The sequence below is a fragment of the Lolium rigidum genome, chromosome 1 (genome assembly GCF_022539505.1).
Source record: "Lolium rigidum isolate FL_2022 chromosome 1, APGP_CSIRO_Lrig_0.1, whole genome shotgun sequence".
NCBI lineage: Eukaryota > Viridiplantae > Streptophyta > Magnoliopsida > Poales > Poaceae > Lolium > Lolium rigidum.
This window is the reverse complement of record NC_061508.1, coordinates 284,424,094-284,448,755: the sequence shown is the minus strand read 5'-3', so window position 1 is coordinate 284,448,755 and position 24,662 is coordinate 284,424,094. Positions and strand designations below refer to the sequence as shown.

General features: G+C 46.5%; 1 protein-coding gene across 6 annotated transcripts; it reads right to left on the bottom strand.

Moving 5' to 3' along the window:
• Window positions 1-8,873: 8,873 nt before the first annotated feature.
• LOC124695190 lies at window positions 8,874-17,577 on the bottom strand. 6 transcript variants are annotated; one of them, XM_047228084.1, is made up of 7 exons: window positions 17,252-17,577; window positions 16,640-16,713; window positions 16,432-16,537; window positions 10,395-10,460; window positions 10,248-10,288; window positions 10,069-10,128; window positions 8,874-8,991 (listed from the first exon to the last, which is right to left on the bottom strand). In XM_047228084.1, exons 2-6 carry the CDS (start codon window positions 16,653-16,655, stop codon window positions 10,100-10,102), a joined length of 258 nt encoding a protein of 85 aa, XP_047084040.1. In that variant the 5' UTR covers window positions 16,656-16,713; window positions 17,252-17,577; the 3' UTR covers window positions 8,874-8,991; window positions 10,069-10,099. The 6 variants fall into 6 exon arrangements, 3 of the variants coding, with proteins under 3 accessions (XP_047084040.1, XP_047084026.1, XP_047084032.1); XM_047228070.1 differs by having other exon boundaries at window positions 10,248-10,460; XM_047228076.1 differs by lacking the exon at window positions 8,874-8,991 and having other exon boundaries at window positions 9,965-10,128.
• Between the last annotated feature and the right edge of the window lie 7,085 nt (window positions 17,578-24,662).

Genomic DNA, 24,662 nt, shown 5'->3' with positions numbered 1-24,662 from the left:
GCTTCGCTGATGTAGTAGACCGGGCGTTGTACCAGTTGCTCCCTTCCTTCCTCCTTCCGTTCGACGACCATGACTGCACTTATAGCGCGGTTCGACGCGGCGACGTATAGGAGCATGGTTTCTTTTGGCAGCGGGGCCGCGAGGATAGGGGCATTCGAGAGGGCGTGCTGGAGTTCCTCTAGGGCCCGCTGCGCCTCGTCTGTCCACCGGAATGATTCCGACTTCTTGAGCAAGCGGTATAGTGGCATGGCCTTGTCTCCGAGCCGGGGTATGAAGCGACTGAGGGCGGCGACTCGACCGGCGAGTTTTTGCGCGTCGACTAGGCATGCTGGCTGCTTGGTGCGCATGACCGCCAGTGTCTTCTCCGGGTTAGGTTCGATGCCTCGCTTGGAGACGACGTAGCCTAGCAGCTGTCCTGATGGAACCCCGAAGGTGCACTTCAAAGGGTTGAGCTTGATCTTGTACCGCCGTAAGTTGGCGAATGTTTCGGCGAGGTCGCCGACGAGGTCGGTCCGTCGAGTCGATTTGACCACCACATCGTCGATGTAGACATGCACGTTGCGGCCGATCCGGCTTTCTAAGCAGCTGTTCATGCACCGCCGGTACGTTGCTCCGGCGTTCTTGAGGCCGAAGGTCATGGACGTGTAGCGGTAGGCGCCTAGGGGTGTGATGAATGCGGTCTTCTCTTGGTCTTCCTTGGCCATCTTTATTTGATTGTACCCGGAGTATGCATCAAGGAAGCATAGCGACTCGGACCCGGCGACCGCGTCGATAATCCGGTCGATTCGCGGTAGGACGAATGGGTCCTTGGGGCACGCGCTGTTGAGGCTTGTGTAATCGATACACATTCGCCACGTCTTGTTCTTCTTTAGCACTAGGACTGGGTTTGCCAGCCATTTCGGGTGCTTGATTTCTATGATGAAGCCGGCAGCGAGCAGCCGGTTTACTTCTTCGGCGATTGCGCGTCGCCGTTCTTCTCCCACAGGGCGCATTGCCTGCCTAACGGGTCGCGCGGTGGGATCGACATGTAATTTGTGCTCGGCAAGTTCTCTCGGGACACCTGGCATGTCAGATGGTTTCCATGCAAAGATATCTCGATTCTCACGGAGGAACTTGATGAGCGCGCTTTCCTATTGGGCGGACAGGCCCGTCCCAATGGTAACTTGCCTACTTGGATCGTTTTCTACAAGATCTACTTGGCGGGTGCCTGCTGCGGCCTTGAAGGTTGCTCGCGGACGAGTCGAGCTCGGTTGGCTTCTCCAGGATGGCGGGGTCGTTGCGGTCGACTGGGTACTTGGCGAGCTCGGCGGAGTTGTCTTGTTCGTCGGCGATGACGGCGTCGGCGAGCTTGGCGCTGTCGTCCTCACATTCCAATGCCATCTCCGGGTCGCCATGGACGGTGATGACGCCTCGAGGCCCTGGCATCTTCATCATGTTGTACGCGTAGTGTGGGGTCGCCATGAAGCGGGCGAACGCTTGTCGGCCGAGTACGCAATGGTAAGAGCTTTTGAAGTTCACCACCTCGAACGTTATCCGCTCGGTACGGTAGTTCACGGGCGTGCCGAAGGTGACCGGCAGCGTCACCTTGCCGATCGGGAAGGCCTTCCGCCCGGGGACGATGCCGTGGAACGTGACCTTGGTGTTCTCAAGGCGTGAGTCCGGCAGGCCAAGCCGCTGGAAGGTGTCGTAGTACATGATGTTGATGGAGCTCCCCCGTCCATCAGGGTTTTTGGTAGCCAGTAGTCGGCGACCTTGGGCCTGACGACTAGCGCCACTCGCCCGGGGTACTCGATGCGGGGGGCGTGATCTTCGCGGCTCCAGGTAATGCTTTGCTCGGACCAGTTGAGCCACCGGGGTACGTCGGAAAGTATGACTGCGTGTACCGCCACTGCCCTTGCGAGGACCTTCCTGTCCCGCCTGTCGCCGACCCCGGTGAAGGTGTGGAGCGAGCCGGCGCTGCGACCGAAGCCCTCTCCCTTGTGCTGGTCTTGGTCCTTGGCGCGCTCCTTGTGCTGGTTGCCGCCGTCGTTTTCCTTGGCGCGGCGAGCTCTTTCTATCTGCTTCAGGGAGTAGCAATTTCCCGTCGTGTGGTTGGCGGGCTTGCCCTCCTTGCTGTGATAGATGCATGGTGCGTCTAGGAGGCTGCGGGCGTCGAAGCGCTTGGGCTGAGGCCGATCCTCCCGAGGTGGACGAGTGTCGCGCCGAAACGATTTTGGCTCGCGCTGCTCGTAATCGGTGGTAGCAACTAGCTCGTTGTGTCCTCCCTCTCCGCGGCGCTTGCCGTTGTTGGACCGGCCGGCGAAACGGTGAGTCGCCACGCCGAGGCTCCGTGTGCGCAGGGCGGCGATTGCGTCGTTGACCGTACTCGTCGTCCGAGTCGGCTGTAGGGTCTTCATCGGCGTAGCGGGTGGCGATGTCGAAGAGCTCGGAGATTGAGATATTGTCCCTGCTGACGCGACGGAGCTTGGCGCTTAGTGGTTCGTACCGGCAGCAGCGTCGGAGGCGATAGATTGCCGTGTCCGTGCTGATGCCGGCCGGAGGTCGTCCACATGTCCGCCGGCGCTGCACCCACCGGCGGGTCGACTCGCGCGGGCCTTGGACGCAGCGATCTAGGTCTTCTATGGTTGTGGCACGGGTGTATGCGTCGGCGAAGTGCTCGGATGAACGCGGCGCGGGCTTCTTCCCGGGAGTCGATGCTCGTTGACGGTGAGGGTGTTGAACCAATGGCGATTGACGCCGTCCATCATGAGGGGCAGGTATCGCGGCTGCGAGTAACTCGGAGTGGCCCTGGATCCCCATTGCCATGGCGTACGAGTCGATCCGGACGGTGGGGTCAATGCTTGTATCGTACTTCTCGATGTCGCGGGGTCCTTTGAACCCCACAGGGGTACGGCTCGCCTCTAATCATCGGCCCGAAGCAAGCGGGGCCGATTCGGGTGAACGCGCTCTGGCGCGGGGCTTCATCGGCGTGGCGGTCGTTCAATCGATTGCGCGCCCGCCATTCTTGGTCGTTGACGATGTGGGTTCGGGCGTCGACTGGCTGCCCGTTAGCGGCGACCATCACCCGCGCGGGGCGCGGCTCGACTCGGTTGTTAGACGAGTGGGCCGCGCGCGGTGCTGGCGGCGGGCCGTTGTTGGCGTTGACGATTGCGCGGTTTGCCGCGTCTGACGACGCCGCGCGACTGGCGGATGTGCGCGAATAGAGTCGCCCCTGCGAGTCGGCTGCGGCGTGCTGCTGCTCCAATGCCTTGGCTACCAAAGCCTTGGCGTGCTGGACGAGGATCGCGCCGTCTCCCGTTTCGGGGATTCTTGCGAGGACGGCCTGCGCAGCTGCCACGTTGTCGGCTGGAGACGAGTGCAGTGGTAGGCCGTTGGCGTCGACCTCTGCCCGAGGAACTTCGGGTGGTGGTGGTGGGGGTGGCGGTGGTGCTCCGCGCGGCTGTTCTATCCGCAGCAGCCCGACTTCCTTCCGGGATGTCAGGGTTTTGGACTCGGGCGACCCGGATTTCTCCGTCTGGGTCGTCGAAGTTAAGGCGTGCGCTGGGAAAGTCGCTCGCGCGGGCGCGCTCCATGCGCCGGCGGTTTCGCTGCTGACGATAGTGGGACACGGCCCTTACTTCATCTTGCTCGAGGCGGAATTTCTGCCTTTCGGCGAGCTCCTTTTTCCTCTGCTCCTCGAGGGCCGCCCGGTGCGCCTCGATCTCGGTCGCGGTGGCGGTTGCGGGGAGGGGAGTGGTGAAGGCGTCGATCTCTCCTTCACCCCCTGCCATGAAGACTGCGGTCGGGTAGCGGTAACGCGGGGCCTCGACAGAGTCCGAGTCGTAATCGCTGCCGAAGAGGGAGAGGATGGAGTCGTCCTCGAAGCCACCTTCGAAGTCGCTCGGGTGGGAGACCAGGGAGATAGAGTCCTTGGTCGATGCTGTGGCGATGGAGCGGGCAGTCGGGGACGCAGCGGTGGATCCCGCAACCGACGTTGTAGCGATGATGTCGGTGAAGTCGGCGTCGATCGCAGCGATGATGGATTTGATGGCCGGGATGGTGTCGGCGGAATCGGCGACTGGAGCGGTGTCGGCGGAGTCGGTGGCTGCCGAGGCAACGGTGGAGTTAGCGGTCGGTGCCACGACCGCCGACTCGGCATCGTCTCCCAGGGCCGCCTCAGCCTCCGCGTATACCTCGCCGGTGACCGGGCGAGTAGCGGTGAGGAGCTGCCCGGGCGCGAAGGGGTCGTGTGAGCGACGGGGGCGAGGCTCGAGAGGATCGGCTGACGCCGGCGAGCCCAACGAAGAGGTTGATGGAGCCGATCGGCACCATCCAGGCGTGTGTGAGAGGTGACGAGGCGGGCCGGTAGGTGCTTGGCTGGATGTGGAAGAAATTGCCGGTGGCGATCATCCTGCCGGAAGCAACCGGCCGCCGAGCCGGCGAGTAGGGCCTCGCCGTAGCTCGAAGGCTTGATGTCCCATGCCCCACGGTGGGCGCCACCTGTCGTGGATGTAGCCACGGCGAGATGCTACGAGGGGTAGCACTTCATTGATGCGAGGGAAGGGAACATTGCCATCTACGGGTCGAGGTGCAAGAGACGCAAGGGTTTTACCCGAGTTCAGCCCCTCCGGAGAGTAAAAGGCCTACGTCCTGCTAGATCTCTATTGCTCAGTGGAGAATTACAATGGGGGGGCTCAGTCGGCGGCTACGCCGAGAGCTTACAGGGGGAGATTGGATCTCGAGTAAGGTGTCCTCTAGGGCCTAAGCTCGGGGGTTTATATAAGCACCCCCGGCCTAGGGTTACATGGAGATAACTCCGAATCATATCAGTTGCTACTAACCCGGGATCCGCTATCCCTCTCGCAAGTAATCTTCTTGTCCAGCCGTGTGGACCTCCTCCTTGGGATCACGGCCCAGTCGCCTTAGGGCCCAGTCGCTTAGGCGAGCGCGATCCACCCAAGCCTCTATCTTCATGGCGACTGGGACTGGCGACCCACCCCCTATGGGCATATCCCCATCAACTATTAAGCAGTGTTAAAGGTTATTTGAATAATAGTTTTTCAATAAAAGACCTTGGTGAAGCATCGTATATATTAGGCATCAAGATTTATAGAGATAGATCAAGACGCCTAATAGGGCTATCACAGAGTACATATCTGGACAAGATTCTAAAGAAGTTTAGAATGGATGAAAGTAAGAAAGGGTTCTTACCTATGTTACCAGGCAAAGTCTTGAGTAAGACTCAAGGACCGGCTATGGCAGAAGAAAGAGAAAGGATGAGTAAAATCCCCTATGCCTCGGCAGTAGGATCTATCATGTATGCAATGCTATGTACTAGACCGGATATAGCACATGCTGTTAGTTTGACTAGCGGATATCAAAGTGATCAAGGAATGGAACACCGGACAGCGAGTCAAGAATATCCTGAAGTACTTGAAAAGAACTAAGGATATGTTTCTTTGTTATGGAGGTGACCAAGAGCTCGTTGTAAGTGGTTACACCGATGCAAGTTGGAACACCGATCCCGATGACTCTAAGTCACAATCCGGGTACGTGTTTATATTGAATGGTGCTGCGGTAAGTCGGGCAAGCTCGAAGCGAGTGCACGGTGGCGAAGTCTTCAACGGAATCGAGTACATAGCGGCTTCGGAGGCTTCATCGAAGCGGTATGGATGAAGAGGTTCATTGTAGAGCTCGGTGTGGTTCCTAGTGCATTGGACCCATTAATCATTTCGTTGTGATAACATGGGTGCCATCGCCAATGCACAAGAGCCAAGGTCACACAAGAGGCTGAAGCATATCAAGCTGCGTTACCACTCGATTCGCGAGTACATCGAAGATGGAGAAGTAAAGATTTGCAAAGTACACACCGATCCGAATGTAGCGAGATCCGTTGACTAAAGCTCTCCCTAGGGCAAAGCATGACCAACACCGAATACCATGGGTGTTAGGTATATTACAATGTAATCTAGATTATTGACTCTAGTGCAAGTGGGAGATCTGAAGGAGATATGCCCTAGAGGCAATAATAAAGTGGTTATTATTTATATCTTTATGTTTATGATAAATGTTTATATATCATGCTATAATTGTATTAACCGAAACATTAGTACATGTGTGATATGTAGACAACAAGAAGTCCCTAGTATGCCTCTTAAACTAGCTTGTTGATTAATGGATGATTAGTTTCATAATCATGAACATTGGATGTTATTAATAACAAGGTTATATCATTGTATGAATGATGTAATGGACACACCCAATTAAGCGTAGCATAAGATCTCGTCATTAAGTTATTTGCTATAAGCTTTCGATACATAGTTACCTAGTCCTTATGATCATGAGATCATGTAAATCACTTATACCGGAAAGGTACTTTGATTACACCAAACACCACTGCGTAAATGGGTGGCTATAAAGGTGGGATTAAGTATCCGGAAAGTATGAGTTGAGGCATATGGATCAACGAGTGGGATTTGTCCATCCCGATGACGGATAGATATACTCTGGGCCCTCTTGGTGGAATGTCGTCTAATGTCTTGCAAGCATATGAATGAGTTCATAAGAGACCACATACCACAGTACGAGTAAAGAGTATTTGTCAGGAGACGAGGTTCAACAAGGTATAGAGTGATACCGAAGATCAAACCTCGGACAAGTAAAATATCGCGTGACAAAGGGAATTGGTATTGTATGTGAATGGTTCATTCGATCACTAAAGTCATCGTTGAATATGTGGGAGCCATTATGGATCTCCGAGATCCCGCTATTGGTTATTGGTCGGAGTGAGTACTCAACCATGTCCGCATAGTTCACGAACCGTAGGGTGACACACTTAAAGTTGGATGTTGAAATGGTAGTACTTGAATATGGAATGGAGTTCGAATATTTGTTCGGAGTCCCGGATGAGATCCCGGACATCACGAGGAGTTCCGAATGGTCCGGAGAATAAGATTCATATATAGGATGTCATTTTATGTGAATTAAATTGACGCGGAAGGTTCTATGGAAGGTTCTAGAAGGTTCTAGAAAAGTCCGGAAGAAACCACCAAGGAAGGTGGAGTCCACATGGGACTCCACCTCCATGGCCGGCTAACCCTAGTGGGGGAGGAGTCCCAAGTGGACTCCCCCTTAGGGGGCCGGCCACCCCCCATATGGGAGGTGGAACTCCCACCTCTAGTGGGAGTCCTAGCTTGGCTAGGTTTCCCCTCCATATGGAAGGTTTTTGGTTCGGGTCTTATTCGAAGACTTGGAGACCAACTCTTGGGGTTCCACCTATATAATGAGGGCCAAGGGGGAGGGGGCCGGCCACCTTAAACACCACCAAGGTGGCCGCACCCCATAGTGGCCGGCACCCCCTCTCCCCAAACCCTAGCCGCCCCGCTCCTCCACTTCCCGCACGCTTAGCGAAGCTCCGCCGGACTTCTCCACCACCACCGACACCACGCCGTCGTGCTGTCGGATTCAAGAGGAGCTACTACTTCCGCTGCCCGCTGGAACGGAGAGGTGGACGTCGTCTTCATCAACAACCGAACGTGTGACCGAGTACGGAGGTGCTGCCCGTTCGTAGCGCCGGAACCGATCGTGATCAAGATCTTCTACGCGCTTTTGCAAGCGGCAAGTGAACGTCTACCGCAGCAACAAGAGCCTCCTCTTGTAGGCTTTGGAATCTCTTCAAGGGTGAGACTCGATAAACCCCTCGTTGCTACCGTCTTCTAGATTGCATCTTGGCTTGGATTGCGTGTTCGCGGTAGGAAATTTTTTGTTTTCTATGCAACGTTATCCTACAATAGCGTGCTATTAGTGTTAGAATAGCGAACTTTTTTTTCCATGTTTAATATGAATCCAGCGAAACAAATTACGTACAGTATAATCAAGATTTTTTCCTCATTTTTTAACTAAATTTCGTCTGAAAATATTCCCTACTCTGGCGATATTATTATACGATAGAATATACGGTATAATTGCTCACTGGATAAAAATATTATGCACAAATTAATACATCACATATAGTGGGCCACGGGCACATATCATTTGTTGATGTTGGTGTGCAAAGCACCTATGAGTATTATTGCATTTTCTGTTATATTGCAGGCTACAAAAAAAATCTTGAAATTATAGCTCCAACAATGCAAAAAAGGACTCGTTTTGCTACCATGTTTTCCTTTTGTGTAGATCATATATAAAAATGTATCTTTTGACATAATTTTTTTCCGCACATAGTAGACATCATAATTTTTTCAAAACATTTTTATATTTTAAAATATATATTTTTATCTTTTAAAAATCGAGCTACAAGACGCTCGGGAGCTATAAACACTTTCTGTTGTATGAGGCTGTTAAATTGTGTCACATGGTTATTTATTTTCTACCAAGATTCTAAATTTTTGTTTTCGCAGCTTCAAGGCATGGGCCAAAAACATATAGTAGTAGTTACCACGGGCTACCTCGACTTTTTTTTTGAGAACACGGTACAACGCAAACGCTCACAAACACGCACGTACAAACACCCCTATGAACGCACGCACGCACACCCTACCCCTATGAGCACCCCCGAGGGACTGAGCCGACATATCTTGAGGTTGACTAAGTCACCACTGGCACCTCGCTGTTGATGGGCACATCACCTACCACTAAAAGCATAGCGCCGGTGAAATCCTGAAATAAATCCCGGTAAATCGCTGTTGATGGGCACATCACCTACCACTGAAAGCATAGCGCCGGTGAAATCCTGAAATAAATCCCGGTAAATGCAAACACTCATGCCAAATCTAGGACTTGAACCTGGGTGGGCTGGTTCCACCACAGGGGACCTAACCACCAGAGCCAAGCTCTGTTTGCTACCTCGGCTAATATTCTATTCATGTTCCACAGAGCAATATTTACAATCTATACTATTATATTGGAGTTGGTGGTACGTCTGTTTGCCCACTTTGGGCTCAACATTGCAAACATCTCAGCCATCTAATGTTAATCAACGTCTCCGCTTAATCCACATTATTGTTATTATCGCTGCAAATAAATAGACAATATCAATCGAATCATTGTTTCCTTATAAACAACAACAGACTGGAAAAACATTAAAACGACCATCTATACTATTAAATGCCGAATCAAATCATTATTTCCTTCTTTCCATCTTTCAATGACGCAATGATGCAATCACGCAATCACGCAATCACCAGTCGCCGCTGCAGCAGTCGCCCCCTATCCCGTCGTCGCACGCAACCAGGAACACTGCCGCTGGAGCTCTCACCCGCCGTCGCACACAACCAGCAACGCTGCTGTCCGCGCTCACCCGCCGTCGCACACAAATACCAGCAGCAGTCGCCTCCCAAACACCAGCAGCAGTCGCCTCCCACGTCCAGGTACATTGTCGCCACCGTTGAGTTCTGGAATCATAAGCGGGCTAGAACCACGTCAAGCTTCGTGCCTGCCACCGTGGGATCATCATCACCTTACCATTCATCCTGCATCTAGCTTTTCATTCTTAGCAGATGATTTTGTTTTCCTTCTAACAGTGTAAGTACATACCTGATTTTGGTCCAGTCTAGCCCTTCAGTCACATTGCTAGAACCAGCATCTTTAAATGACTCATTCTCAGCATTTATTACTCATCTTGTCAACTACTCTAATATGAATGTGTTGCTAACAGTATATTCTTAGCAGATGATAGATAAAGATAATTCAAATGAATCTCCACCCGGGGAGCGTACCCCGTTTAAAGATCTAACAAACAATAATATGGGTGAAATTACTGGAAAAACAAAAAGTACAAGCAGGTATGTTCGATTGTCCGCTGAGAAGAAAGAAGAATACCGACAAAATAAACAGATAGCCCGGCAGAAAAAAAAGCCTGCACCTCTAAATCAGCCTCGACAGCAAGGCATGTCATACCAACTTAGCCTGTGTTGCATTCACACTGAAATATATACCATGACATAAAGTACTTTTTGTTCTTTTCATTCATAAACAGTAGATCGTACCCCGTTTAATGATATAACCAACAAAGCTACGGAGGAAAATCGGGCACGTGGCAGTACTACCAGTTGGTATGCTCGAATGTCTGCTGACAAGAAAGAAGAATACCTAATGAAGCTGCGGATAGGACGCCAACAAGTTAAGGATGCAGCTCCAAATGCTGGTATACTGCAAAACCACACACGATATATAAAAAGGCAAGGTATTTAAATACTAATCCGGATATCTTATGTTGTCTGAACCATGTAATCAAACCATACAGGTAGACCGTGTTCTCAAAACATTACCGGAAAAAATCTCCTCGCTTCCTTCGATCAAACTGAGAAGCCTGCACATACCACGTGTGACAATATTGACGAACCAACTCAGCTTGCAGGTACATGTAAACTGAATATTGCTGTGTCATTATTTTTATAGCAACAACATGACTTAACTCTTTGTTACCAGGAGTGTGTACCCCGTTAAATGACCAAGCACTATCCGCTCCTACAGATGTAAATCTGGAACGAAAAAAAAGTAATAGTACCAGTTGGTATTCACGATTATCTGCTGAGAAGAAAAAAGAATACCTACATAAACAAAAGATTGCACGACAACAAAAAAAGGCTGCAGCTCTTACTGTGCAAGGTAAGATATCTTACAAATCATGAAGGAATGTTTGAAATTATTTATTTGGCCAACGACTATGCTTAAGAAAATAAAAAAAACTCTGGATTTCTCAAGCAGGTCAATCATGTTCAGAGACGCATGACATTGGCAAAAATACTACTAGGCGAGAGCGTGAACGAGCACGTCGGGAAATGCTAACATCAAGTGAGATAGAAGTCATTAATGCAGAACGAAGATCTCACAGGCAGAACCTATCACCCGGGAAGAGGGCAACTATGCTAGCTAATCGCAATGCAAAAGCCGTGGCTAAGCGGAACACTCCATGCGCTCAATCCATCGCGATGAAGTGCCCTCTTAGTTTGCAATCAGAATCAAACTTGTTGTTCCCACCAACAGTCACAAACCCCTCACCCACCGTGGAGGCATCCGCTGCAGCTCATGCGTCACAATCAGTGTGCACGTCCAACCACAGCACTGAGACTGACGGTAATTCATCATATTTACTCCCAGCAGTCTCATGAAACTATTACTTACCTGTCTGATCATGTTACAGGCGAATACCTAAGCAGGACATTAGACACTGATCTCTTCAATGATAACTTCATGGGATTCACGCAACAGACCGATGATCAGCAAACAAATCTCCTAATGAATCAACCAGGCGAGCGAAGCGAGGAGAACAGAGCTCATCGAAGATCTCGGGAACGAGCTGAAAGAGAACGGATGCAAGTTGCAGATATGCGACAGAAGAATGCACATCGGAGAGCAAACAGACAAAACATACCACATGGGGAGAGGCATGCACATCAAGAACGTTCGAATGCTCGTTTCACGGCTAAGCAGAACACCCCACACGCCGAATCCATAATAATGTCATGCCCCGGTGCATCTACCTCATCTGCGCCCAACCCGTCGTCAATCAGACAAGCATCACCTCCAGAATCAGCTAGGGAAACCACAAAAGATTACACTGTCGGGACAGACGGTAATTTATATGCATCTTTATCTTGCACTTTAATAATTCCTTAAGGATTATATTATGTACTTACCGATACAAAACTATTGAAGGTGATATGGAGGCGTTTCTTGCCAGGCTCATGGAGGAGAATCCCAACCCAACCAACCTAATGGACGAGGAATATTATCTATTCGCCGGTGAAGGTACAACTGCAAGCCTAACGATGTAACATCATTACTATGAGCTAACATATAACGCATAATGGGTGCAGGTTCCGACACTAATGACATGGACTTTGAGGAACCAGAGTCGAACGGCACAGGCTCTGTAGACGAGGATCCTTTTGACTTTGTGTACTCAAACCTGCCAGACAGCACACACATCCTTAAGCACGCCGACAACTGCTTGCTATGCACAGCCAAGAAATTCGAGTACGAGACCGATGGTTTCTGCTGTCGGAATGGGCAAACCGAGTTGCTTGAACCGGAACCTATACCGGAGCTCATGAGGCTCTGGTCTAGCTCTGATGCGGACTCTCGGCATTTCAGGGACAGCATCCGGTTCTTCAACGGACACTTCTCCTTCACAACCCTTGGCGTCAGCCTCGACAACAACTATACAAACATGAAGTCCGGGGTGTACACATTTCGGGCACATAAAACCATGTACCACAACGTGCATTCGTTCGGGCCAGGTTCTCGTCCGGAACATCTGCAACTGTACTTCTACGATGATGACCCGAACCTAGACCATCGTAAGAAATCTACCGAGAATTTAGATCAGTCCGTCGTCAAGATGTTAGTGGACATCCTGAAAGAAAATCCATACTCCAAACAATTAAGGAGATTAGGAGCCCAGACGGAAAACCTCGATGAGTACCGGATAGAGCTGAACACTGACCAGAAGCTAGACCAAAGGAGATATAACAAACCTATATCAGATGAGGTAGCTGCTATTTGGGTTGAGGGTAGCAACCTAGCGAAAAGGTTTGAGCGAAGCATTATCCTCCATGGTAATAACAATGAGAAATACGAGTATACAAGCCACACAGGGCTGTTACGACCCGCTCTCATACCCCCTGTTCTTCCCAAATGGGGAGCTCGGGTGGCATCCTAATATACCAAAATTTGGTGTGTCATATGAAGCTGCGCAAAGGTCAAGAGCAAACCGGGATAACGATGCAGGTTTGATTTCACCTTTCTTACTACATGTTGTACCTTTTAATTCCCAATTGTTGCCTAATATTTTCCTTTTTTTTGCCTTTCTACAGAAGGAAGAAGCAGGTTGTGCGTCTCTGTGAGGGACTACTACTGCCACAGGCTGCAAACACGACCTGCCATATTCAACCCCATATTGCATGGAGGACGATTGTTCCAGCAGTTTGCGGTCGACATGTACATCAAGATAGAGGGTTGCAGGTTGAACTGGGTTAGGGACCATCAGAAGGAGATACGTGCTGACCTGTATAAAGGCATTGTTGATAGCATCACTGCAGGAGAAACTCGAGCGAGCGCTGTTGGCATAAGGACGGTGCTCCCATGGTCGTTCAAGGGTGGTTATCGAGACATGAAGAAGAGACATATGGACGCAATGGCATTGGTGCAAACATACGGCAAGCCTGACATTTTCCTAACAATGACTTGCAACCCAAACTGGCAGGAGATACTTGATGATTTATATCCTGGCCAGACCCCGCAAGATCGACCAGATCTGGTTGCCCGTGTGTTTAGAGCAAAACTGGAAACGATGAAGGAGATGCTCCTCAAGAATCACATCCTGGGTGTTGTCAAAGCACATGTATATGTGGTCGAATTCCAGAAAAGAGGCCTCCCACATGCCCATTTCCTCTTGATCATGGATTCAACATATAAACTCGTTGTGCCAGAGCAGTACGACCAGGTCATATCTGCCGAGCTCCCTGACAAGAATAAGTACCCAGACCTCTATGCCATGGTAGTAAAGCATATGATGCATGGCCCATGCGGTGTTCTCAAGCCCAACAACGTGTGCATGCAGGATGGGGTGTGCAAGTGCAGATACCCGCGAGCTTTCAATGAGACCACCGTACAAGGGAAGGACTCCTACCCTGTTTATCGCAGACGGAAAGATGGTCGTCACGCTAAGGTCCGTGGCCAGATTCTGGACAATAGATGGGTTGTGCCTTATAACCCATACTTGTTGCGGATGTTTAACTGCCACATCAATGTTGAGGTGTGCTCCAGCATCAAGGCTGTTAAGTACCTTTATAAGTACATATACAAGGGCCACGATCGGACTTCGTTCAACATCGACCAGCCCGACAATGACGGTAACATAGATGAGATCAAAAGATATGTTGACGCACGGTGGGTTACTCCACCGGAGGCCATGTGGAGGATATTTGGCTTCAAGCTCTGTGATAACTCACCATCGGTCCTACAGCTGCCGCTTCATCTCCCATATATGCACAGAGTTACTTTCAAAGCAGGAGAAAATCTGACCGATGTTCTCGCACGGGATAAGGCGAGAGTTCAATGCTCACGGAGTATTTTGTGGCTAACAATAATCACCCGTGGGCTCGACATATTTTGTACGAGGGATTTTCCGGAAGCTTCACATGGCAAACGTCAAAGTATTGGAAGCCAAGGCAAGAACGTCATCAAGTTGGTCGAGTTGTGTCAGCCCATCCAGCCGAGGGGGATCGATACTTCCGAGGGTGCTGCTAAACCACGTACCAGGATCGACGTCCTTCGATGATCTGAAGACCGTCGATGGTGTCTTGTGTGGCAGCTTTCGCCAAGCCGCTGAGATGAGAGGTCTCATAGATGCAGATAACACGCTCGACGATTGTCTCACCGAGTCAGAACAGTTTGCGATGCCAGCTTCGCTGAGGAGGCTCTTCGCAACAATCTTGGTATTCTGCGAGCCTGGTGATGTGCGAGGTTTGTGGGATAGGCACAAAGAGGCAATGTCTGATGACTTCCGGCGACATCACACGAGCCCAAACATAGTAGAGCAGAAGGTGTTGCTTGACATTAGTGGCATGTTGCAATCCATGGGCAAAGACATAAAGATGTTTGATCTTCCCGATATAGACGAGACATATGACACCACAGGAGGCGAGGCCAGAGAGATCATCGAAGAGAGAAATATCGAGGTTGATTCCAGGGACGAGAATCTTGAGTCCTCTCTAAATCCTGAGCAAAGGTGTGCCTATGCCAAGATATTGTCAGCGGTTGACAGCGCTGAAGGAGGTGTCTTCTTTGTCGATGGCCCAGGAGGCACGGGGAAGACCTTTTTGTATAGGGCGCTCCTTGCCAAGGTCCGAGGCCAGAAGAAGATTGCTATCGCAACAGCGACGTCTGGCGTTGCCGCTTCCATTATGCCTGGAGGCCGAACCGCCCACTCAAGGTTCAAGATCCCACTGAACCTCGAAGATGGGTCATCGTGTAACTTCACAAAGCAAAGCGGGACAGCCAAGCTCTTAAGGATGGCGTCGCTCATCTTATGGGATGAGGCCACCATGACGAAGCGGCAGGCAGTTGAGGCATTGGACAACAGCATGCGTGACATAATGGGGCGACGGGACCTACCATTCGGCGGAAAGACTATCGTTTTTGGTGGAGATTTTAGGCAGGTGTTGCCTGTCGTAAGGAAGGGGTCACGGGCGGAGATAATAGACGCGGCCCTGCGGAGTTCATACCTCTGGAAGGGCATGCATCAGCTGCCGCTCGTCACCAACATGAGGGCCCATAGCGACAAATGGTTCGCAGATTACTTGCTGAGGGTAGGGAATGGCACCGAGGAAGCTGACATGGAAGGTAACATACGGCTCCCGAGAGGATATATGTATACCATCTACGGACATGGATAAGGACGACCTAGAGAAGCTGATCGAGCATGTATTTCCTTCTTTAAGCGATAACATGGATGATCCAAACTACATGACTTCTAGAGCGATCCTCTCAACCAAAAATGACTATGTCGACGGTATAAACAAGATCATGATAAAACGTTTTAATGGCAAGGAGAAGATATACCACAGCTTTGACAGTGCAGAGGATGATCCGCATGGCTACTACGCTCAAGAGTTCCTACACTCGCTAACTCCTAATGGGCTGCCCCCCCACGAGCTTAAGTTGAAGATTAATTGTCCCGTTATACTCCTCAGGAACATTGATCCAGCGAACGGACTGTGTAACGGCACGAGGCTTGTCGTTCGGGGGTTCCAGAAGAACGCTATCGATGCTGAGATCGTGCTTGGACAACACGCTGGCAACAGGGTGTTCCTTCCTCGGATACCTCTCTGCCCGTCCGACGACGAAATGTTCCCATTTAAATTTAAAAGGAAGCAATTTCCGATCAGACTCAGCTTTGGCATGACGATCAACAAGGCGCAAGGGCAGACCATCCCTATCGTCGGTGTTTACCTACCGGAACCCGTATTCTCCCATGGTCAGCTGTACGTCGCCTTGTCTAGAGCTACCGCAAAGGTAAACATTAAGATCCTCGTCGTAAAAAAAGGACAAGGGCAAGGAGATCGTCAATGGCCCATTAGGCAAAGGCAAAGCCAATGGCAGCGACCAGACCAATAATACCAAGAAGCGAAAAAGAGATGACTTGGTAAGTACCATGAAAAACATTGTCTACAAGGAAGTCCTTACCGCTTAAAGACGTCAGATCTAATTTTAGCAGCTTTCCATGAGGATTATTGTCGAGAACATCATGTTAATTACCGGCTTCTTTTAAGGTGTAATAATGGTTATATGAATGTTTCATATGTGCATTTGTTTTTCTACCTGCTACTTCTTATACTGAGACTGTCCATCCATTTTTTTTAAAAAAAACAATAGTAGTTTTCATGCGGGAATAACTGTCATGGTTCTGTTTGAACAGGGGAAATCTGTAAATCAAATGAAACTAACCTGTTTGACGTTGATGCCAACCCAATCAGCTGGAACACTTCATATCTGAATGCCATAAGGCCCTCAATGGTGATGTTGAAACTTCTGGTCCTGACTGGCAACACATCTGAAAACGAAATCATTGATCTTGTTAGGCCTGCCTTCAAGATCAAATGTAAGCTCACTATCTCTTGGGCAGATGGCTTCGATTTTACTTACAAAAACTCACTGATTATGTTTGTCATAGCACTGATTCGAGTTGGTTCATGCTGATCCTATGATAGAAAGGATTAGAGTTGCCCCCTACATCACAATAATGATTATCAAAATTAATAAATCCTACAAGGAGCGTGCACAATACAATTCAATCTCACTTGTGAAACATTTCTTTTAACATCGTAATACTGAATCTGGTTGAATAATAAAACCTTAAAAACGAAAAGGAGTGCACATGCCTTCCCCTCTCCCACAGTCCCACCCTAAGATAAGAGAAGGATAAGTGGAAGCTCTTCGCAGTAAGATGATTCTTCTTTCAAGAACAGGCCACATATTAGAGTCAGTAAGTTTTCATTTTAGATTTTCTTTCAAGTGGTGACTGTTAAAAGTTGGCAACAAACTGATCTTATAGCAAATAATACCACCATACATTGGTATGCTATTTTCAAGTTTAATCAAAGAAGGAAACTACAAGTATATTAGGCCACCAAAATAAATAGGAAGTACTCAGGATTCGTCAATAAAAACAACATGATCCTACACCAAAATAAACAGGAAATAAAATATTATGTGCTCCAACACCTACCAAATACCAATCATATGTACCCATATAAATAGAGATTACCTATTATTCTCCTCGCTGATCAACCTTCACCAATCCAATACCGCAACGAATTCTTCCCGTACAAAAAAAATACCACCACGAATCCTCGTCGGCACCGCGAATCCTCATCGGCGACCATGGAGGAGAGGTGCGTCACCAAATCCCTCTCCCTTCGACGCCGCGCCCTCGAATCCGTCCGTCAGCGCCGCGCACCTAGGCCTTCCTATCGGGTCACTGCGGCATCACGGGTGAGCGGGCGCGTCTGGCGCCGGTGGTCTGCAGTGGGCGTGGGGGAGTGGGCTCCGGCGTGCAGGCGCCGTGCAGTCCAGGTGGAGGACGGCTGCGCGGGAGTGGGCTCCGGCGTGCACGCGCCGCGCAGGCCAGGCGGAGGACGGCCGCGCGGGACTGGACTCCGGCGTGCAGGCGCCGCGCCGGCAAGGCAGAGGACGGCCGCGCGAGCGAGATTGACTAGCGGTGCTACGGTTCGATTGAGTTGGTCGAGTCAAAGGGAGGAAGAGCGACGGGGCAGGGGAGCTTGAGCGCAGACCACGATTGGGGAAAGTTGATTTAGGGGAATAGGATAGAGAGAGTGTGCACCGGTTGTTCTTATTCTTACTTGTTTTAAAGAGATTTTTATATATTATTAGGTGTATGTATATACTCTTTGCTTTACGAGTGTATACTTATCAGTTATTTATTTTATTTTATTTTACTTTATATCTTCTAGATCACATTCTATGGAGATAATAATAAGTCCGGACACGATGACACTAGAAGAGAACAAAAGTTCACCGAGTTTTACACAGCCAAAAGAGGTGCAATGAGAAGATTGTTTTTTTTATGATGAATGTTCCATATTTCGGTATGCAGACTTTGTTTGATAATAATATGTTCACCTTTGTAGATCATGGTTGGGGCGGAAACAGATATTGCTGATGCTCTGAAAGAACTCACCGGATCTGATGCGATGTTGGTAGAAGAGATAGATAACTCATCGACTTTAGACTCACGGGCTTTTACACAACCAGAAGAGGTGCATTTGCAGACAATCAATTCACGACATAATAAACCAAAGAAAGAGAACATACATGTTATGCCTGAAGGTACTTAGTTCAGCCCCGTTTATCCTCATTTCATTTCCGCTAGATTATTTTTACCTAACTTATCTTGCACATGTTTATATCGTGGCAGACTATATCTGCACTGCTGAAGATTTGACTGTTATTAAATCAATCATGTCCGCACCTAAATTAACCCAGTTTGTCGACATCGGTGATGCTTTATTAACCAATGATGACTTGAGTTGTCTTACACGTGATGATGCATTCTTGCCGGGCGACGTAAGTCAACAACATGGACCACTACTTACATATTAATGACTAATAATAAATATATTGAACTTACATAATTTATGTGTTTAATTATAGGTTGTAAATGCATACATTTATTGTATAAACGCATATGATCATCTGCGGGATAGGGCAGATGGAAAGGTATATCTCAACAACACATTCGCCTTTGAAGTGCTGAAAAAATCAGAACATCGCCGTGCCATGAAACAACGGTTGCAACTTTATCTAAAGCATGACATGGTAAGAATTAACTTACTACCTACGGATCTGATTCAATATGTTTTAAAGATGTGTGTTTCTTAGTTTTACACAATATTTATTTCAGGTATTATTTCCAATAAACATTCCTAAGACTCACTGGTATTTAGTGGTCATCAATGCAAAAAAACGTTTGATACAAGTACTGGACTCACTTGGTGATGCAATGAGCCGGAGTGATCTCACTCTTTTGGTAAATATCTAATATTGATTTTGATTTCCTCTTTACATTGTCTTTACCTCAATATCTAATACCTCTCTCTCATATAAAAGCTGCAGGGACTTGAGAAGCATCTGAAAATCGCATCCCAAATGAAAGACTTCGACAAAGGTGAAAAGTGGAAGGATCTTGATGTCACAAAATGGCCAATAGTAGAGCAGTTTCAAGAACGTGTGCAAACTGATGGGTATGTTGAACACTTCTTATAATCTCTCTTTTTTAATGGATGCATTTATGTGTGTACAAATAGCGCATAGGTTCAAATGTATATTTATGTTAATTTTTCTACATGAGAGACTAAATCGGTGCCTGACAATTTTGTAGCTCATCATGCGGGTTATTCATGCTTAACTTTATGGAATATTGGACAGGTGATATTTTGTCTGATGATTTCACTCAGGTATGTTGTTTGAGAGTGGATTTGGTGATCACATGAGTAGCTGCGCATGAATTTAGATTTTTTTCACCATTGGATCTGCTATATCTCCGTTTGTCGACCGACTGACTTTTCTTCCCGTTTTTCTTCCTGATAGCATTACTACCTGCTTACATCTTTTATAATGGCCTTAAGGAGATGTTTTTTAATATTATTTTGCAGGACGATATGAAAAAATTTCGCCAAAAATTAATCGTCATATTGCTAGAGTCAGAATTGAATAAACTAAAAGGAAAACCAATATACCATCAACCTAACAATGAAGGAATTGTGTCTAATTCTGACTGTGCTATTGTGGAGGGTCCAAACCAACTAGAAGTCCACATTATGCCCACGGACCAACACAAGTTGGTTAATGAGCTTTGCCAATACATCTTGAACATTCAAGATGCCCAACTTTTAGAGTAAGCAATATGTTAGAAAAAAGAAAGTGATAATATGCATTGATATGATTTCATCATTCTTAACATTTTCCTTATAGACAGGAATGGCTGCGCAGTTCTAAACCATTTCCAATAGGCTTGAGTCTTAAAAAAATCCAGGACATACTCCGGATGGACCAACCTATGGACAATGAGTGCTTCAACTTTGGCATACGCATAGTGGCATGCAACGAGATCCTGCAGATGGTAGAGACTGATGTACACTACATGGATCTACGTTTTTGTGTAAGTTACTATAATTTCATATTTTCATTGGTATCACTATGTTTCTAAAACAACCTTTTTCTCAGACGGCGATGGTCAATTCTACACGCGGTAAAAAATTTAGAGTAAAGCCAAATATCCAGTCGTTGGCAAAGTTATTTGATAGTTGGCCTGGGATAGACTACAAAATCTCTTCACGCAAAGTGGTAAATATATTTTCTTACTTAACGTTGTCACGTGTATATGTGTTTCTAATGGTTGTCCCTTTGAAGGTTTTGCTTCCTTATGCATCTATGGACCACTTTAATTTGTTCTCCATCGATAAGCACAACTCTTCTGTGTATATTATTGATCCTGTTTCCATGCCGACATCATCGGAGAGTAAACTGGTTCGATCACATAAAACTTCATTGAAGTTACAAAGAGTTGCAATCTACCTAAGCGATGCACTTGGACTAGCACAACCTGGTTGGGATGCTGACATATTTTTCTGGCCACGTAGATCACCAGTTGGTATTCCGCAAAGTCCAAGCATGTGAGTACCTCTGAAAATAAATGTTTTACTCTGCTTTCAATAATAAAGGTATTGACGAAACATTCATTTACAGAAATGCGTCGGGTTATTTTGTTTTTTACATTATGATCTCATGTGATGGCAAAAAGGTGGTTCATCCAATAATCACGGTGGGTAATCTACATTGCAGTTTTATTTTTTCATGAAAACTATACATGCTAATGACAAGTATTGTTGTGCAGAATGTGGCCGAGCTGAGGAAGAACTTTTTGGTACGCTTGCTCAAGTACGATAAAAATGAAGCAGAAGAAAATATTCTATACATTGTACGCCATATTCTAAAGAGCATCGAGGAGGAGATTTTTTAATATAAAATAGTTAGTCGATTTCTTATTTCCTACTCAAACATGTCACTTATGACGGTTGTTAAAATATACTTCAAACATAGCAGAATCTTATGAGTTTTTTATATATCATGTGGCTGTCTTTTTTATACATGTCAATTTTTACAATTATTGACATATTGCGGGAGGAAATAGGAGCCGTAGCAACGCACGGGCATTCCACTAGTAAGATAATAAAATAAATATGTGTAAACAAATGACCTGTTGGAGAAAAAAAAACATGTCAATTTGAAGCCCCTAATTAGTACATGTTATATTTAACTGCCATTACGATCAGCATCAAGCAAACATCCATCATGGTCCGATCCAATGGATGTGTCCGGTCGTTTTTGGGAACTCACCAAAAAAAGTAGGCGTGCCACCTGAGCTTTATGGGCTAGGCCCACTTATGGTTGTTCCTTTCATCTGTTTCAGGATTCAGTTCAATTCGTTTCAACTTTTTTATCACTAATTTTAGTATCGTGAGATTCCATGAGATGAAATCATCAGTTATTCTAGTTATTTATTGGAATTAAGAACAATAAAAAAATTGGATTACTTCTCGCATCATAAAAATCCAGGAATTAGACACCATGAGGAGTAATGTTTTTTTCCTTTTTTGATAAATTCAAAACTTCTTAATAATCTCAAAAATAAATTTTCCTGCAGCTCAAAATAAAAGTATTATGTATTTAAAAACAATTATTCATGAAATTCAAATATTTTTATGGTTCCAAAAATGTTCATGAGAAACTATTTATGTGTTTCTATAAAAGTACATATTGATAGAAATTGACGTGGCTACATACAGTGTGGTATGAAAATACCACAACTACAGAACGTTTATTTGAAACTCCTGAAAAAAAAAATTTGAACCCCCTGTGACATTTAGTTTATAACATGGTAATATATTGTCACATGTTTTGAAGAATTGTTTTGAACCTCCTTATATTTGCACTACATAAAAAAATATTATGTCCAGCGTGAACAAGTTCCCCACATTTTGAATAATTATTTTTAACTTTGAATAGTTATTTTGCACCTCGTGAACAATTATTGGGGGAAGGTGGTGCAGGTGAGAACAAGAAAAGAAGAAATGAAAAAAAAAGAATAGAAAACATAATGTCGTTGAAGCTAAAAAGAAAGGAAAGAAAAAAGCCCCATTGGGCCAGACCACTTACGTTTGGTGCTAGTGTTTCCGTATATAAGAGCATCCCCACTCGTCCCCCGACGAGGCCCCGAGCGACGTTTTTTGCATCCGGACGGCGAAATTCGGTCCAGTCGTGCCCCGGTTTCTCGTTTTCGTCCGGATTTGACCCTTCATTCATCCGGCGAGCCCACGCCAACCCCGGTCCCCCGGAGATCTATCGGGGAGTCCGGACGAGTGAAAAGAGGAGAAGGGCCCGCTCTGTCGGCTATTGGACACACGAACCCCACCGCCACCTCGCTCAAAATCTCCCCCACCCCTCGTATCTCTCTCACCGCCGTCACCACCCCACCGACTTGTTGCCCAGATTCTGCCGCCCCTCCTCCCCCACCTGCCTATATTCCGCCGTCTTTCGACGACGGCCTATCTGGCTGCTCCTCCGCCGACCTGTTTTCCGACGACGGCCTACTCCTCATCGTTTGCGGCTCGGGTTGCCTCGACCACGCCCGTCAGGTGTTCGTCCATTTGCCTCGCCGGCCATGGACTCGGACGAAGAGGAGGAGCAGATGTTCGTCGAGCTTATGCGAGAAGAGATGGCAGCCGCTGCCCAAGACGAGGAGCACATGCTGATCCTCGGTTGCTTATCAAGCCTGTACGCCGGGCTGGCAACTGGTCGACGTGGTGGGTTTCCTGCCGGGGTTGTCAGAAGCAACTTATTTTCGGACTCTTGCTCGCCGAACTTGTTAAATTTTATGTTGAATTTGTTTGAAATATGTCAAATGGTCGAGGTTGGGGGTTTCCTGCCGGGGGGACGGCTGGAACTTCGGCGCTCCCCAGGCCAAATCTTCCTCCAACCCGGATGAAAGTTTCGCCGGATTTGGACGTGGGGAGCGCCAACGAGTGGGGATGCTCTAAGGGCTGTGTGAGCTACGGCTCGACTCCCATGCGCATCTCATGATTGATTGGCCTAGCAAACGTCTTTGAAAAAAGCTCAGAATTGATGAAAAGTGCAGATTCGAAAAAAATGATTTTGAAGAATTGTTCAGATTTTAAAAGTACAAATTTTGAAAAAAAATGTTTAGATTTAAATTTTTGAAAACAATAGACTTAAAATTGTTCAGATTTAAACATCTAAATATTTTGAAAAATGGTAAAAACTTTAAATGCTCAAATTTTAAAATGTGTAGATTCAAAAAATATTCAAATATGAAAATGTTAATATTTTGAAAAACAAAGAAAAGTAATAATAAAAAAGACAAATGAAAACGAAACAAAAAAAATAAAAGGAAAATCAGAAAAGAAAACCTAGAAATACAAAGGAAAACCACGCGGAAAAACTAAACCAGAAAAAACCATATGTAACCCGTCCAGGAGATTTCTATTGGGCCGACCCATTAAGAAAATATATCGATGGGTGGGTACGTGTTGATCCTCAACTAGGTTTCAAGGTTTTGTGGAAACTTCTATTCTATTCGTTATGCTCACGGGAATAATGCGCTCCGCTCACGACGGTTCTATCTTCTGCCGCTTCCAATGCAGCCCAAATAGCAGGTTTATTTTTTCCCTGTTTCTTTTCCTTTTCTTCTTTTCATATTCCTTTTTCTATTTTATTTTTAATATATGAAAATTATGTTACGTTAATGATTTTTAAGATGAACATTTAACACATTTGAATTACTTTCTAACGTGAACATTCATGTTTGTGAACGTTTATTCAAAAGGTATATTTATCTTATTTGACTTTTTAATATAACCATATGTTATTTGAACAATTTTTAAAATTAACACTAATGCTATTTGAATATGAAACTACTAATAAAAAAATAAAGAATAAATTTCCGATATCATATTTATGTTACATAAAAAATACTATGGACATTAATTTTATTTGAACAAAGAAAAAAGTGTTAATATTTTTCCACAACATATCAAATTATTTTAATACAAATACAGAAATATACATAAAATAAAACAAGTGAGTGAGAAAAAGAAATATAAAAGAATATAAAACCACAAAAACATTTCGTAAAGGAGTCAAAACAACAAAAACCAACAATAAAGACAAAAAACCATACAAAAACCCGCCATACTTTAGAGTGAAAGTACTTAATAGGCTACCTGAATATCTGCGCACGGGTTTGAGCGGAGCACTTCAGAGCATACATATGAGTGGGATATAGGATTTGCCCCGTCTTGCAGGAATTCCTATTTATCACCTAGTGCGTTCACTATTTGTGCACGCTCACACACATGTTAGAGCTGAGACGACCCGTTAGGGCATGTACAATGGTCTTATCTTAGTCTTATCTTAGGAATGCCACATAAGATAATTGCTGAGTTGGAGGAGAGAGAAATAAAAAAAGATCTTTGCCTTCTCTTGGCTAAGAGATGATCTCTTAGCACAATATGTCTCACCATATTTTTAGGAATTCACGAGGCTAAAGATAAAACTAAAAAATAACTCATTGTATACCA

Bases quoted from the DNA above. Each gene is read 5' to 3' on its own strand.
- LOC124695190 (XM_047228070.1), bottom strand. The intron at 10,129-10,247 runs GTAATGTTTTGA...GTGGTTTTGCAG, and splicing joins AAGCGAGGAGATTTTTTCCG to TATACCAGCATTTGGAGCTG. The intron at 8,992-10,068 runs GTATTCTTCTTT...ATTTATTTGCAG, and splicing joins CCTATCCGCAGCTTCATTAG to CGATAATAACAATAATGTGG.